An 11,954-nucleotide genomic window follows, 5' to 3' on the forward strand; every position below is an offset into this window, starting at 1 on the left:
CTTCATTTCCTGTTATATATTCTGCTATCCATTTAGGGACTAAGTTAAGTGGGGAGTGATCTCACCCATTATAACTAAATTCTAGACTTTTTTGTTCATGCTTGAAAACTTTGCAAATACCAGATGGCTTTATAGGGGTTGAATATAAAAGTATTTGTATTTAAGGATTTTTGGTGTATTTACTAATAAATATAGTCAGTGTACTTTGTGTAATATTTTAAAGGTTGACTAGGGTACCAGCATGATGTAACTATTTAAAAATTGTTAAGTGCTGTCGAGTTGGTTCTGACCCATAGCAACCCTGCATAGGGTTTCCGAGGAGTGACTGGTGAATTCTAGTAACTGACCTTGCGGTTCACACCGACTTTGCATTAACCCACAGTCCAGAGCATTAACCCACAGTGCCACACCAGGACTCCATTTACAAATGTTGTTGTTAAGTACCGTGGAGTGGGTTCCAACTCATAGTGACCCCACATAAGACTTCTGAGGCTGAAAATCTTTATGGGAGCAGACCGCCTCATCTTTCTCCCGTGGAACCGCTGGTAGTTTCAAACTGCCGACCTTGAGGTTAGCAGCCCGATAAGTAACAACTGTGCAGTATGCAAATATCTTGGTGAAATAAATAAGTTATTTATAAAATCAAAAGTAAATTACTGAAAAGGAAAGGAGTTTGAGAGAAGGTTACCAACGTATTTAAAAATTACATTAAGAGGCTGGCTATAAATAAAAAAAAGCTTTAGAGAAAACGTAAGTCCACAATGAATTGGCTGCAAGTTTATTCTCTAGATTAAGCAAGACTGTTATGGTTAATGGATACAGATTTAGAGAAAGCACATGTGTGCTCTCTTACCCAAAAGCTGCCGCTTTCCTTTTAAACCATTGAGAACTTTTTTATTATTATGGTTGCATTAAAGATGTTTATGACCAAAGCCTGATTTTATGCCTTTGCATTGTGGTGTGGGTGTAGAATATTAAGTTAACCATGGAATGCTAGAATGAATGAACAGTATGTCTTCGAAGAAGTACAGCAAGAATGTTACTTAGTAGTGAGGATGGAAAGAAAGACTTCGTCTCATGTATTTTGGGCATGTTATCAGAGGGACTCATCTATGGAGAATGCTACCATGCTTGGTAGGGGATCGACAGAAAAGAGGAAGACCTTCAGGGAGATGGACTGACACAGTAGTTACAACAATGGGCTCAAACACAGCAATGACTGAGGACAGCACAGGACTAGGTGGTGTTTTGTTCTGTTATACAGTCTGTTGCTGTTGTATTGGAACTAATGGATGGCAACCAACAACCACCAAGTAAGGTTGTGCAGCCATTTTTGTTCTGCTTGCTGAAAATGTTAATGAGTATTTACCTGTGTGGTTGCATTTGATCTGACATATTTTTATTATAAAAAAGTACCTGGTAGTGAAGAATTAGACCCATATTACTATGGGTCCCTCAGAGTTGGAACTGATGACAATGGGATCACCTGCCTACCTACAACTGTTATCAGCTACTATTACCTTAAAGAACTGAACAGTTATGCATGACCAAACGAACTTAGGCCAGTTCATAACAATTCTCATATAACTCAGTGCCAGGCCACACAAAGACTTCCTACAACTTTCAGAACCTAAAATCATCCTAATGCCATAACTCTCAAATATTGTGCAAAATTTCTACTATAGTGTAAAAATATGGTCATGACTGGAAATAAGGGATTTGCATATTTCCTGCAGATAATGAATACAGCTAAGAAATTATACTTCCTAAAGTACTATGCCATTTCAAGAATGTTAAGTGCCATGAAGTCAGTTCCAACTCACAGAGACCCTGTTAGACGGTTTCTAAAGAGCAGCTGGAAGGTTTGAATTGCCAACCTTATGGTTAGCAGTCCAGCGCTTATCCTACAGCTCTACACCAGGACTCCATAGTGCCTGTTTAGTGCCCACACTTGAAGGTTTTTAGAAGTAAATAAATGGGACACCAAAAAAAGTTAGGAAATGTGTTACAACAAATACAATTTTTTAAAAAATGTGATTTTATGTGATATACTTAATTTCATGTATATGAAATAGAGATGAACTGGCTTCATATTAACAGTGATGAGATTTTTAAGGGCCTGGTACTTTGAAACTTTTAGGATGAAAAACACAATATAACTAGACCAGTTAATTAAAAACTAGCTGCAAGTGGCATGGGACTAGGGTATTAAAGGTCAGTGAGTACTTCACAGTATACTCTACAACAAGAGTCAAGTGCTATGGCCCACCAGGCCAGATCTGGCTCAGTGCCCTATTTTTGTATAGCCTGCAAGGTAAGGATGGCTTTACATTTTAAAAATGATTGGAAAAGAAAATATTTTATGGCACATGGAAGTTATATAAAATTCAAACATCTATCCATAAATTAGCTTTATTGGAACACAAACTATAAATGAATGCATTTATGCATTACGGTTACTGTCACATTTCAGAGGCAGATTTGAGTACTTGTTTCAGAGACCTTATGGCCCCAAAAGCCTAAAGTACTACATCCATTCCTTTACAGAAAAAGTTGCTCTAGATTAGATTAGACTTTACTGGAGTTTTAACTAGTAGGAGCCTCCTATGCTAATTTATAATAAGTGAAATTACACATGTGCCCTTAAATTTCCATGGACTTTTTTCCCATTAGAGTACATAAATAATCCTTGTTGAAACGCTTAGAGGACACATTATATGAGCTCAAAGAAAAGTACAACAATATTAACTTAAAAATGTTTATCTTAGTTTTTTTGAAACAGAAGAAATTGATTTTACATGAAAATATATTCTGAGCAATTGTTGGTACATAATTTCAAAAGTTCTCATGACAAGGTTATAACTAGATGGAAACGTTTATAAAAATAGGCACCTTAGAAGTCAGAACTGTACATGTGAATGATTAGTAGTAAATATGTATTCAATCTATATTTGGAGTATTGAATCAACATAAAAACAAATGGTCAATTTCTAGTTTAGTACTATTACATAATTAATAGGTATCATCTAGACAGTACTTTAAATGAGCCCATAATGGAGATTACTTTTAGATGTTCATAATTTCAATTTTGAATTGAAAAGATGAATCTGTGAGATTACTGTTAAAATATCAATTTGAATGTTTCAAATAATATATTCAACTACACATTGAACAAATAGAAATTTATGCAACATTTCTGCAAGCTATTAAAATACTTATGTAATTTTTTACAATTTTATAAAAGCAAGAATTAAATATTCAAATATAACTTTACAAATATTACAATATTTACAACCTTCCATACTAAAAGTTATGTTAAAAATATGCTTTCTTAAAGGATAAAATAAATATTTAGTATTTAAGTATTTCTAGATTAATGGAATACAAAGTATAATCCCCTATTACTAGAAAAGCTCATTAAAAATTTTTAAATTCTCTACCAGTGGAAGGCAAAATTTAGCCAAGAGTTTGGTAACTGGGTGATGTCAAATTTCTACAAGCCAATATTTGCTATTTAACAAAAAGTATTCGTTTTTAATCATTAACAGAAATAATCAAAATATAAAGTTTACTAATTAGTTTATAGTATTATTCAATTATATCTGAAGTTTATCCATACCTGAATGCCACGAAAATACTTATTTCTCTAGAGTGGAAATCTAAAACTTGTAAACCAGCTTAGTATAGAAGAAAATGGCAAATGATGACAAAAGTAATTGTACTAAAATTAACTGGTTCTTTAGAGTCGAAAAAAGGGAGAAACACTAAGACAACTCCTTAAAATTAAACCCTCTAGGTGAATGATAGAAATTTAATATGGAAACTCAGATTTGTAGATTCAAGAATATGAAAATCAATAAATTGGGTTGACAAGCTATACAATCAAGTAAGACTAACAAGGAAATTACAGGGAGTCTCAGTGACATTAATTACTGACACTGGTAATTAGCAGCCCAAAGTAAACCAAACCAAAATAAAAACCTTTCACATTCATATAAAATTAGAAACAATATAACATGATAAATAACATACTATAATATTTTAATCATTTTTAGCTTACATGACTGAAGTAATTTTTATGAATACATACACTAACCAATGTATGTTAGCTGGCATTCTGGAGAAAAAACGTTCAATGAGTAAAATTAAGTTTCTTCTGTTCTGACCTTGAGAATTTAAAAACTGCTAATCATGAAGGCATTTCTCTCCCCTAACCCCATAAATGCTACATAGTTCATGGGCTATTTATTTTTAAGACACTTAAAGGGATCATATGTAGTAGACTATCACAGAAGTCAAAAACAAATGGGTGAAGCCTTCTTGGTTACCCATTAGAAAGTGCTTCTTCATAAAGCAAATAATCTTTTGATTAGACAATGTATTAATTAACCTGCTAGTTTTCAGTTAGCATAGTTACATGGTAATAGATTAGTTTATTACTTATCAGTATTAGCCACATAATAGAGAAACTAATTTTCATTCGGCGGCAGCCTATGGTAAATGACTTGAGTACCCTGATTTTCTATTTGTCAATGCATGCAAATCTACTGAAGGGAGCTTCTAAAGTATTCAATAAATTGATCATCATACAAAAAAATATAGTCATTAACTATCTTGTTACCCAACACTTCATATATATGATAATAGTAAACAATCTACTATCCAACTATTTTGCGCATTACGATGTACATCTTGGCAGTAACCTGCAGTGCAGGGTGAGAGTAATGCTGGCTGTGATGGTTAAGGTTAGGTGCCAACTCTGCTGGGCCATGATTCTCAGTGGCTTGGCACTTATGATGAAATCTGGCAGTTATGTAATGATGTACTTACTACTCATTCTCCATTTTCACATAATGGCCTAATCTTTGGAATCGAACCATGTTGGTAAGTAAGGAGTTGGTGTATATGTAATTTATATATACACACATAGTTATGGCCAGTGGGTTCCTACTGCTCATATTTTAATGGCCTCAGAGCAGCAGATGCTTGCTAGTTTCATCATTTAGCAACAATGTACACACTGCAATCTTTGCTCAGGACAACTTGAGCCAATACTATTATGTAACAGGTCCCAGGCCTCTTTCAGTCTGAAATTGTGAATTATCATTTAAAAAGTTACTGCTCTATGGAAAACAGAGCTTGGGTCTCTGATGGTATTTCAGTCTATATGTATCAGTCATACAACTATCAACTGAAAAATAGGTAGTTAATGAAATTTTCTCACTTGGACACATAGAACTAGACTCTAGTTCTGGTTGGCAAAATGCATCACCAACTGCATCTGAGACTGCCTGAAAATCATTAGTTGGAGAGTTGGACAGGCAGTCTGGTGTGTTGCCAACACACTCTTTCACTTGAAATGCTTCCTTAAGTCTTTCATTATTCATGTATGTACTCACTTCTAAACCTTGTTCTGAAGCTGTATTTACACTGTTTTTTGGAAGACTCAGAGAGTTAGCTTTAAACATCTCTGTAAGTTTGACATCAGGTATGGATTCCGTTTTATCTGACTGTGGCACACTAGATACAGTGTATTTCTTTGGCGGCAAAGGGGGTGGTATATTCTGGCAAACAAGTTTTGGCAACTGACAACTATCAGATCTGCAGACTGACTGAATTATATGCTCCCTGGATAATGAGTTCTCAGAGTAACATTGTTCCATCATATTTTGCTGTTGGCTGGTGGAAGCAGCTTCTGGCTTTAACCCAACAGCTCTCATGTTTGACGACTGCAATGGAGATGAAATAATTTCATTATTGTTCATTTTCTTTCCAGAGGCAGAATTGTCACCAACATGAAAAGGCAAACCTGTTCTCTCAGAAGTTTCCATATTAAGCCACTCAGAAAATTTATATTCATTTGATTTTTCATGCTTCTGTTCACTTGACTGATGGATATGCTCTCTTGCTAAGTGGTCCTTGCGTATATGTGGACTGGATGCAGGGATTAACTTTCCACTGTTTTCATGTGTATGTGACCTGAAATGTGAAAACAATATGAAACATGAGAATTTGTTTACTAGATAAAAAAACAAAACTAAAATTCCATATGCAAAGATACGAAACAGGAAATATCAAACATTTGTCCTGTAGTCTGATGTTTCAATATGTCAGTGTTAGTTAGGTGCAATATAGTGTCAATTTCAACTCACAGCACCCTATGTATAACAGAAGGAGACACTGTCCAATCCGCACCATCTTTACAATCATTCCTGTCTTTGAGTCCACTGTTGAAGCCACTGTGTAAATCCGTCTTGTTGGAGGTCTTGCTCCTTTTAGATAACCCTCTATTTTACCAGCATAATGTCCTCCTGAGAACGTGTCCAAAGTATGTGAGATGGACACATATCACCCATGCTTCTAAGGTACATATTGGCTGTACTTTTTCCAAATCAGATTTGCTCTCCTCCTTGTTGTTGTTGTTGTTATGTGCTGTGGAGTCGGTTCCAACTCATAGCAACCCTGTACAGGGTTTTCCAAGACTGTAAATCTTTACGGGAGCAGAAAGCCTCATCTTTCTCCCACAGAGCAGCTGATAGTTTCGAACTGCTGACCCTGAGGTTTGCAACCCAATTCGTAACCACTACGCTACCAGCTCCTCCTCCTAGCAGTCCAATATTCAATATTGTTCACCAAAACCATAATTCAAATGCATTCAAATCATTAAGTCTAGCTTTTGCATGCATATGAGGTGACTGAAAATACCCTCGCTTGAATTAGGGGCATGTTAGTTCTCAAAGTGGCATCTTGACTTCATACCACTTTAAAAAGATCTGTTACTACAGATTTGCCCAATGCAGTATGTTGTCTGATTTCATTATTCATGTATGTACTCACTTCTAAACCTGGTTCTGACTGCTGCTTTTATGTGTGTTGATTGTGGATCCAAGCAAAATGATTTTCTTGATAATTTCAATCCTTTCTCTATTTACCATGATGCTGCTTACTGGTCCAATTGTGAGAAATTTTGTTTTCTTTATATTGAGTTGTAATCCATACAAAAGTCTTACCAACATGGTGGTGTTAAATCAGTTCCAACTCACATAGCTTATTTTTGTAGGATTACAACAGAAAAAGATAATTGTAACCATTAACATTTCATATTGTTCCTGAACCCAAAATACTTGTGCTAGAATACATGAATGCTTACCAGAAATATCCATAATTACCAAAGTCAGATATCTAATAATTAGAAATACTTTTAACTTAAAAGACAAAACAAAACCCAACTCATTTCAACTTAAAAATATTGAAATTACATTTGTGACAAAATTTAGCACAGAATTTTAAGGTAGTAAGTTACAAGCAAGCAGTTGAACACTTCAAGGATTTTGAAATGCAGTTTAATAAGGATAATATGTTGTTGCTTGGTACTGTCAATTTGGTTTCAACTCACAGCATTAGAAGAAATCACCGTCCGGTCCTGCACCATCCACACACCTGTTCCTGTTTGACCCTATGGTTGCAGCCACTGTGTCAATTCATCTTGTTGAGGGGCTTCCTCTTTTTAATTGACCCTCTACTTTACTAAGCATGATGTCCTTCTCCAGAGACTGGGCCCTGTTGATAACATGTCTAACATACATGAGACAAAGTCACGCCATCCTTGCTTCCAAGAGCATTCTGGCTGTACTTCATCCAAAAACATTTGATTTTCAATATTCTTTGACAACCCCATAATTCAAATGCACCTATCTTTTTTTGGTCTTTATTCATTGTCCAGCTTTCACATGTGTGTGAGGTATGGCTTGGATAAGGCAGACCTTAGTCTTAAAAGTGACATCTTTGCTTTTTAACACTGTATAAAGATTTTTTTTGCAGCAGCAGCAGATATGTCCAAGGCACAATACATCCTTTAATTTTCAGACTTGCTGTATCTGTAGAACTGATTGTGGATCCAAGTAAAATGAACTCCTTAACTTCAATCTTTTCTTCCTTTATCATGATTTTGCTTATTGGTCCATTGTAATTACTTTTATTTTATGTTGAGGTACAATCCATATTGAAAGCTGTGGTCTTTGATCTTCATCAATAAATGCTTCAAGAACTTTTCACTTTCAGAAAGCAAGGTTGTGTCATCTGTATATCACTGGTTGTTAATGAGTCTTCCTTTAATCCTGATTCAAAAGGGAAATACCAATCCATTTTAGCTCGTGAATGCCTAATATATTAATCCTGATTCATTCCTTTCCATTTTTTTATTTTAATAGAATTTTTTAAAAATTATCCAGTTTTGTTCAACGGCCTATGAGCTTCAGACTCATATTGAATTCTTCAACTATTGTCATAAAACTAAATGTACTGTCATAGACTGAAAGAACCATTCTCATCAAAACCAGTGTGAGTGCTTTAGATCATATTGTGCTCTCTGTGGTAATGTGGACCTGTGCTTGGGAAGAGACCCCACTGTGCACCGTCATCTACACAAGCATCACTTTTCATCAGAAATGGAGCACTGTTGCTGTTATGTGCTGTCGAGTTGGTTCCCACTCACAGAGACCCGTTAGGACAGAGTAGAATTGCTCCTTGGGGTTTTCAAGACTGTAAATCTTTATGGGAGCAGACTCTGATTTCCCACAGAGCTATTGGTGGATTTGAAAAGCTGACCTTGTTGGTAGCTTAAACAACTGCACCACCAGGGCCCCTCATCTGGTATGATTGTTGTGGTTAAGTGGTTGGTGGTGGTGGTAGGTGACATCGAATCTCTATGGACTCATAGCGACCCTCTGCACAACAGGACAAAATACTGCCTGGTCCTGGGCCAACCTCACAATCATTGCTATACCTGAGCCCATTGCTGCTGTCTCTGTGCCAATTCATCTTGCTTGGGGGTCTTTGTCTTTTTCTCCGACCCTCCACTTTACCAAACATATCCTTTCACCAGTGACTAGTCCCTCTTGACAATATGTCCAAAGTCTGAGGGATGAAAAGAAGAACTCTAGCTATACTTCCAACACAGATCTGTTTGCTCTTTAGGTAATCCATGGTATTTTCAATTTTCTCCTCCAACACCATAACTCAAATGCATCAATTCTTCTAGGGTCTTCCTTACTCACTATTCAACTTTCACATGCATATGAGGTTACTGAAAATACTAGGGATTGGATCAGGAGCACTTTAATCCTCAATCTAACATCTTTGCTTTTGAACACTTTAAAGAGGTCTTGTGCAGCATATTTGCCCAATGCAATACATTGTTTGATTTCTTGACTACTGCTTCCATGAGTGTTGGCTGATCCAAGGAAAATGGAGTCTTGACAACTTTAATCTTTTCTACATTTATCTTCTTGTTATTTATTGGTCAAGTGGTGAAGATTTTTGTTTTCTTTACATTGAGATGCAACCTATACGGAAGGGTGTGGTCTTTGATCTTCATCAGTAAGTATTTTAAGTCCTCTTAGCTTTCAGTAACCAAGGTTGCATCATCTGCATATAGGTTAATGAGTTTTCCTCTAACCCTGATGTCACATTTTTCTTCATATAATTCAGCTTCTCAGGTATGTCCTCAGCATACAGATTGACTATGTATGGTAAAAGAATACTATGCTGGCCACACCTTTCCCAATTTTAAACCATTCAGTGTTCCCTTATTCTGTTCAAGCAACTGCCTCTTGGTCTATGTACAGGTTCCTCATGAACACAATTGTTCCAGAATACTCATACTTTGCAATGCCGTCCATAGTTTGTCATGATCCACCTGACGTCAGCAATGATACTCCTTTCCATGTCCTGTTTTGAATCTGGCTTGAACCTCTGGAAGTTCTCTGTCAATGTATGGTTGTAGCCATTTTTGCAATATCTTTAGTAAAACTTTACTTGCATGGGATATCAGTGATATTGTCTGAAGATTTCCACAGTCTGTTGGGTTACCTCTCTTTGGAATGGGCACAAATACAGATCTCTTCCAGTCAGTTGGTCAGGTAGTTGTCTTCCAATCCATTTCATCTTGGATGACTTCCAATTTTTCTAGATTCATACTTTGTACATTGTGCATTCTGATTGTTAATGGATGTTTGCAGCTAGCTCTTCTCATTTTGATAATACCACGTTAACAAATGAAGGTGCCAAAAGCTTTGCCCCATCCACATCAAGGTAGACACTATTTTGAGGAGAGACAGCTCTTCCCCAGGCGTATTTTGAGTGCCTTCCAACCCGAAGGACTTTTTCTGGAACTATTATTATTATTTGGCTACTTTTCATGACATTTTCAGTGATCAATCCTTCAGAAGTGGATTGCCTATTCCTTCTTCCTAGTCTGTCAATCTAGAAGCACTGCTAAAACCTGTCCACCATGGCGACCCTACTGGTATGCACGCCACCAAATGGACAGATGAGTAGGGGCTTCCAGAGTTACTGTGGCTGTTGTTAAGTGCTGATGAATTGGTTCCATCTCATAGTGGCCCTATATTGGGTTTCCAATGAGCGGTTATTGGGTTGGAACCCCTGATCTTGCACTGCTTATTCTATAGGACCACAGGATATGTATTTATGCCTTTCTGTTAAGTAAAAGGAGTTTCTGTAATATATGCATTTGGGGGGGGGGGAAAGAGTTTTAAAATTTCTAATAGTAAATATCTACGATTACCTTTTTATTAAAGGATTTATTTGCAGATGTGCTTCTGTGAGGAACTCATGAGAGGTAAAGCCTACTTCCACATTCTTAAGTTCTTTTCTCAAACCTGGGTGGAAAACAAACAAATAAAATATTTAAATTAACTCTCGGAATTTCCAACATTTATAATTCTCATTTATATAATATTTTCCATAAAGAGAAAACTCACTTTGTAAAAAAAACCCAAAAACACCCAAATAATAAATTCCTCAAGACTTACTTCAAATCACTTCTCCTTCTGAATGCTTTTGCATAATCAACAGTTCTTCCCTCAATATATCACTTGTTTATGCCAGCACTGCCAAGACAGAGCTAACCCACTGGGTTATAGGGGTCTGTGTGTGTTTTACCAGCTGCATGAGACACAATCTTTACTGATAAAGTAGTGTGTTGGACAAATCCTGCTTGTTGCTAGATAAATGTGTTGGGTTAAAGTCTGGATTCATGACTTAAGGTCAGCAGTTCAAATCTACCAGCCACTCCTTGGAAATCCTATTTAGGGTTGCTATGAGTCAAAACTGACTCACTGGCACTTAAGAGCAACACAACTATCTCTTAACCCCTCATAATCTCAGTTTTCTTACTTATACAACAAAGGTATTTTTTTTACCTACCTTACAAAAATATTAAATCAACTGAATTAAAAATGGGTTAAAGGAATGACATTCAAAATATTATTTCTCTATTCAGCTACCATTTATTGATTGATTAAGTTTTAAGAAGTTGATTTCTCTTGCAGTAGGAGTATACCCACTATATATATGTTTGACAGATGATATTTATACATGCGTATGGTGCTGTGGGTTAATGCACTAGATTGCAAAGTCAGTTTAAACTGCAAGGTTGGTGGTTCAAGCTCACCAGTCACTCCTTGGAAACCCTCTAGAGGGTTGCAATGGGTTGGAACCGACTTGACAGCACTTAACAACAATTTACCTTTGCTGCAAATATACCCTTGAATGTGGTGAAACATACAAGGGGCAATGTTATGAAACCTTAGACATAAGCAAGCACTTTGAAGGAATGAGTCACTGGGCCTGGGGGTTCAGGATCATAGTTTTCAGGGGACACCAAAGTCAACAGGCATAACATAATCCACAAAGACAACGCTCCATATCCTACTTTGGTGATGTCTTAAGTAGCTATCTAAGATGCAACTGTTGGTCTCTCCTTGTTCAGAAGAAAGAAGAGTACTGAAAATCAAAGATACATGGAAACAATTAGTCCAATGGACTCATGGACTACATGGAAGGATATCAGTTTTCACAACCCTGAGACCAGAACTAGATAGTGTCTGGCTATCAACTGCTCTGAAAGGGATCACATTAGAAGGTCCTGGATA

At 36.4% G+C, this 11,954-nt stretch overlaps 1 protein-coding gene across 1 annotated transcript in view; it reads right to left on the minus strand.

Annotated features, from left to right (window-relative positions):
• Positions 1-5,057: 5,057 nt before the first annotated feature.
• Positions 5,058-11,954, minus strand: part of USP53 (ubiquitin specific peptidase 53) — a 73,129-nt gene continuing 66,232 nt past the window's right edge. The window contains 1 exon segment of the mRNA XM_006874593.1: positions 5,058-5,979. Coding sequence (XP_006874655.1) covers positions 5,058-5,979 — 922 coding nt within the window.

Source organism: Chrysochloris asiatica, unplaced genomic scaffold (assembly GCF_000296735.1).
Source record: "Chrysochloris asiatica unplaced genomic scaffold, ChrAsi1.0 scaffold00288, whole genome shotgun sequence".
Taxonomy (NCBI): Eukaryota; Metazoa; Chordata; class Mammalia; order Afrosoricida; family Chrysochloridae; genus Chrysochloris; species Chrysochloris asiatica.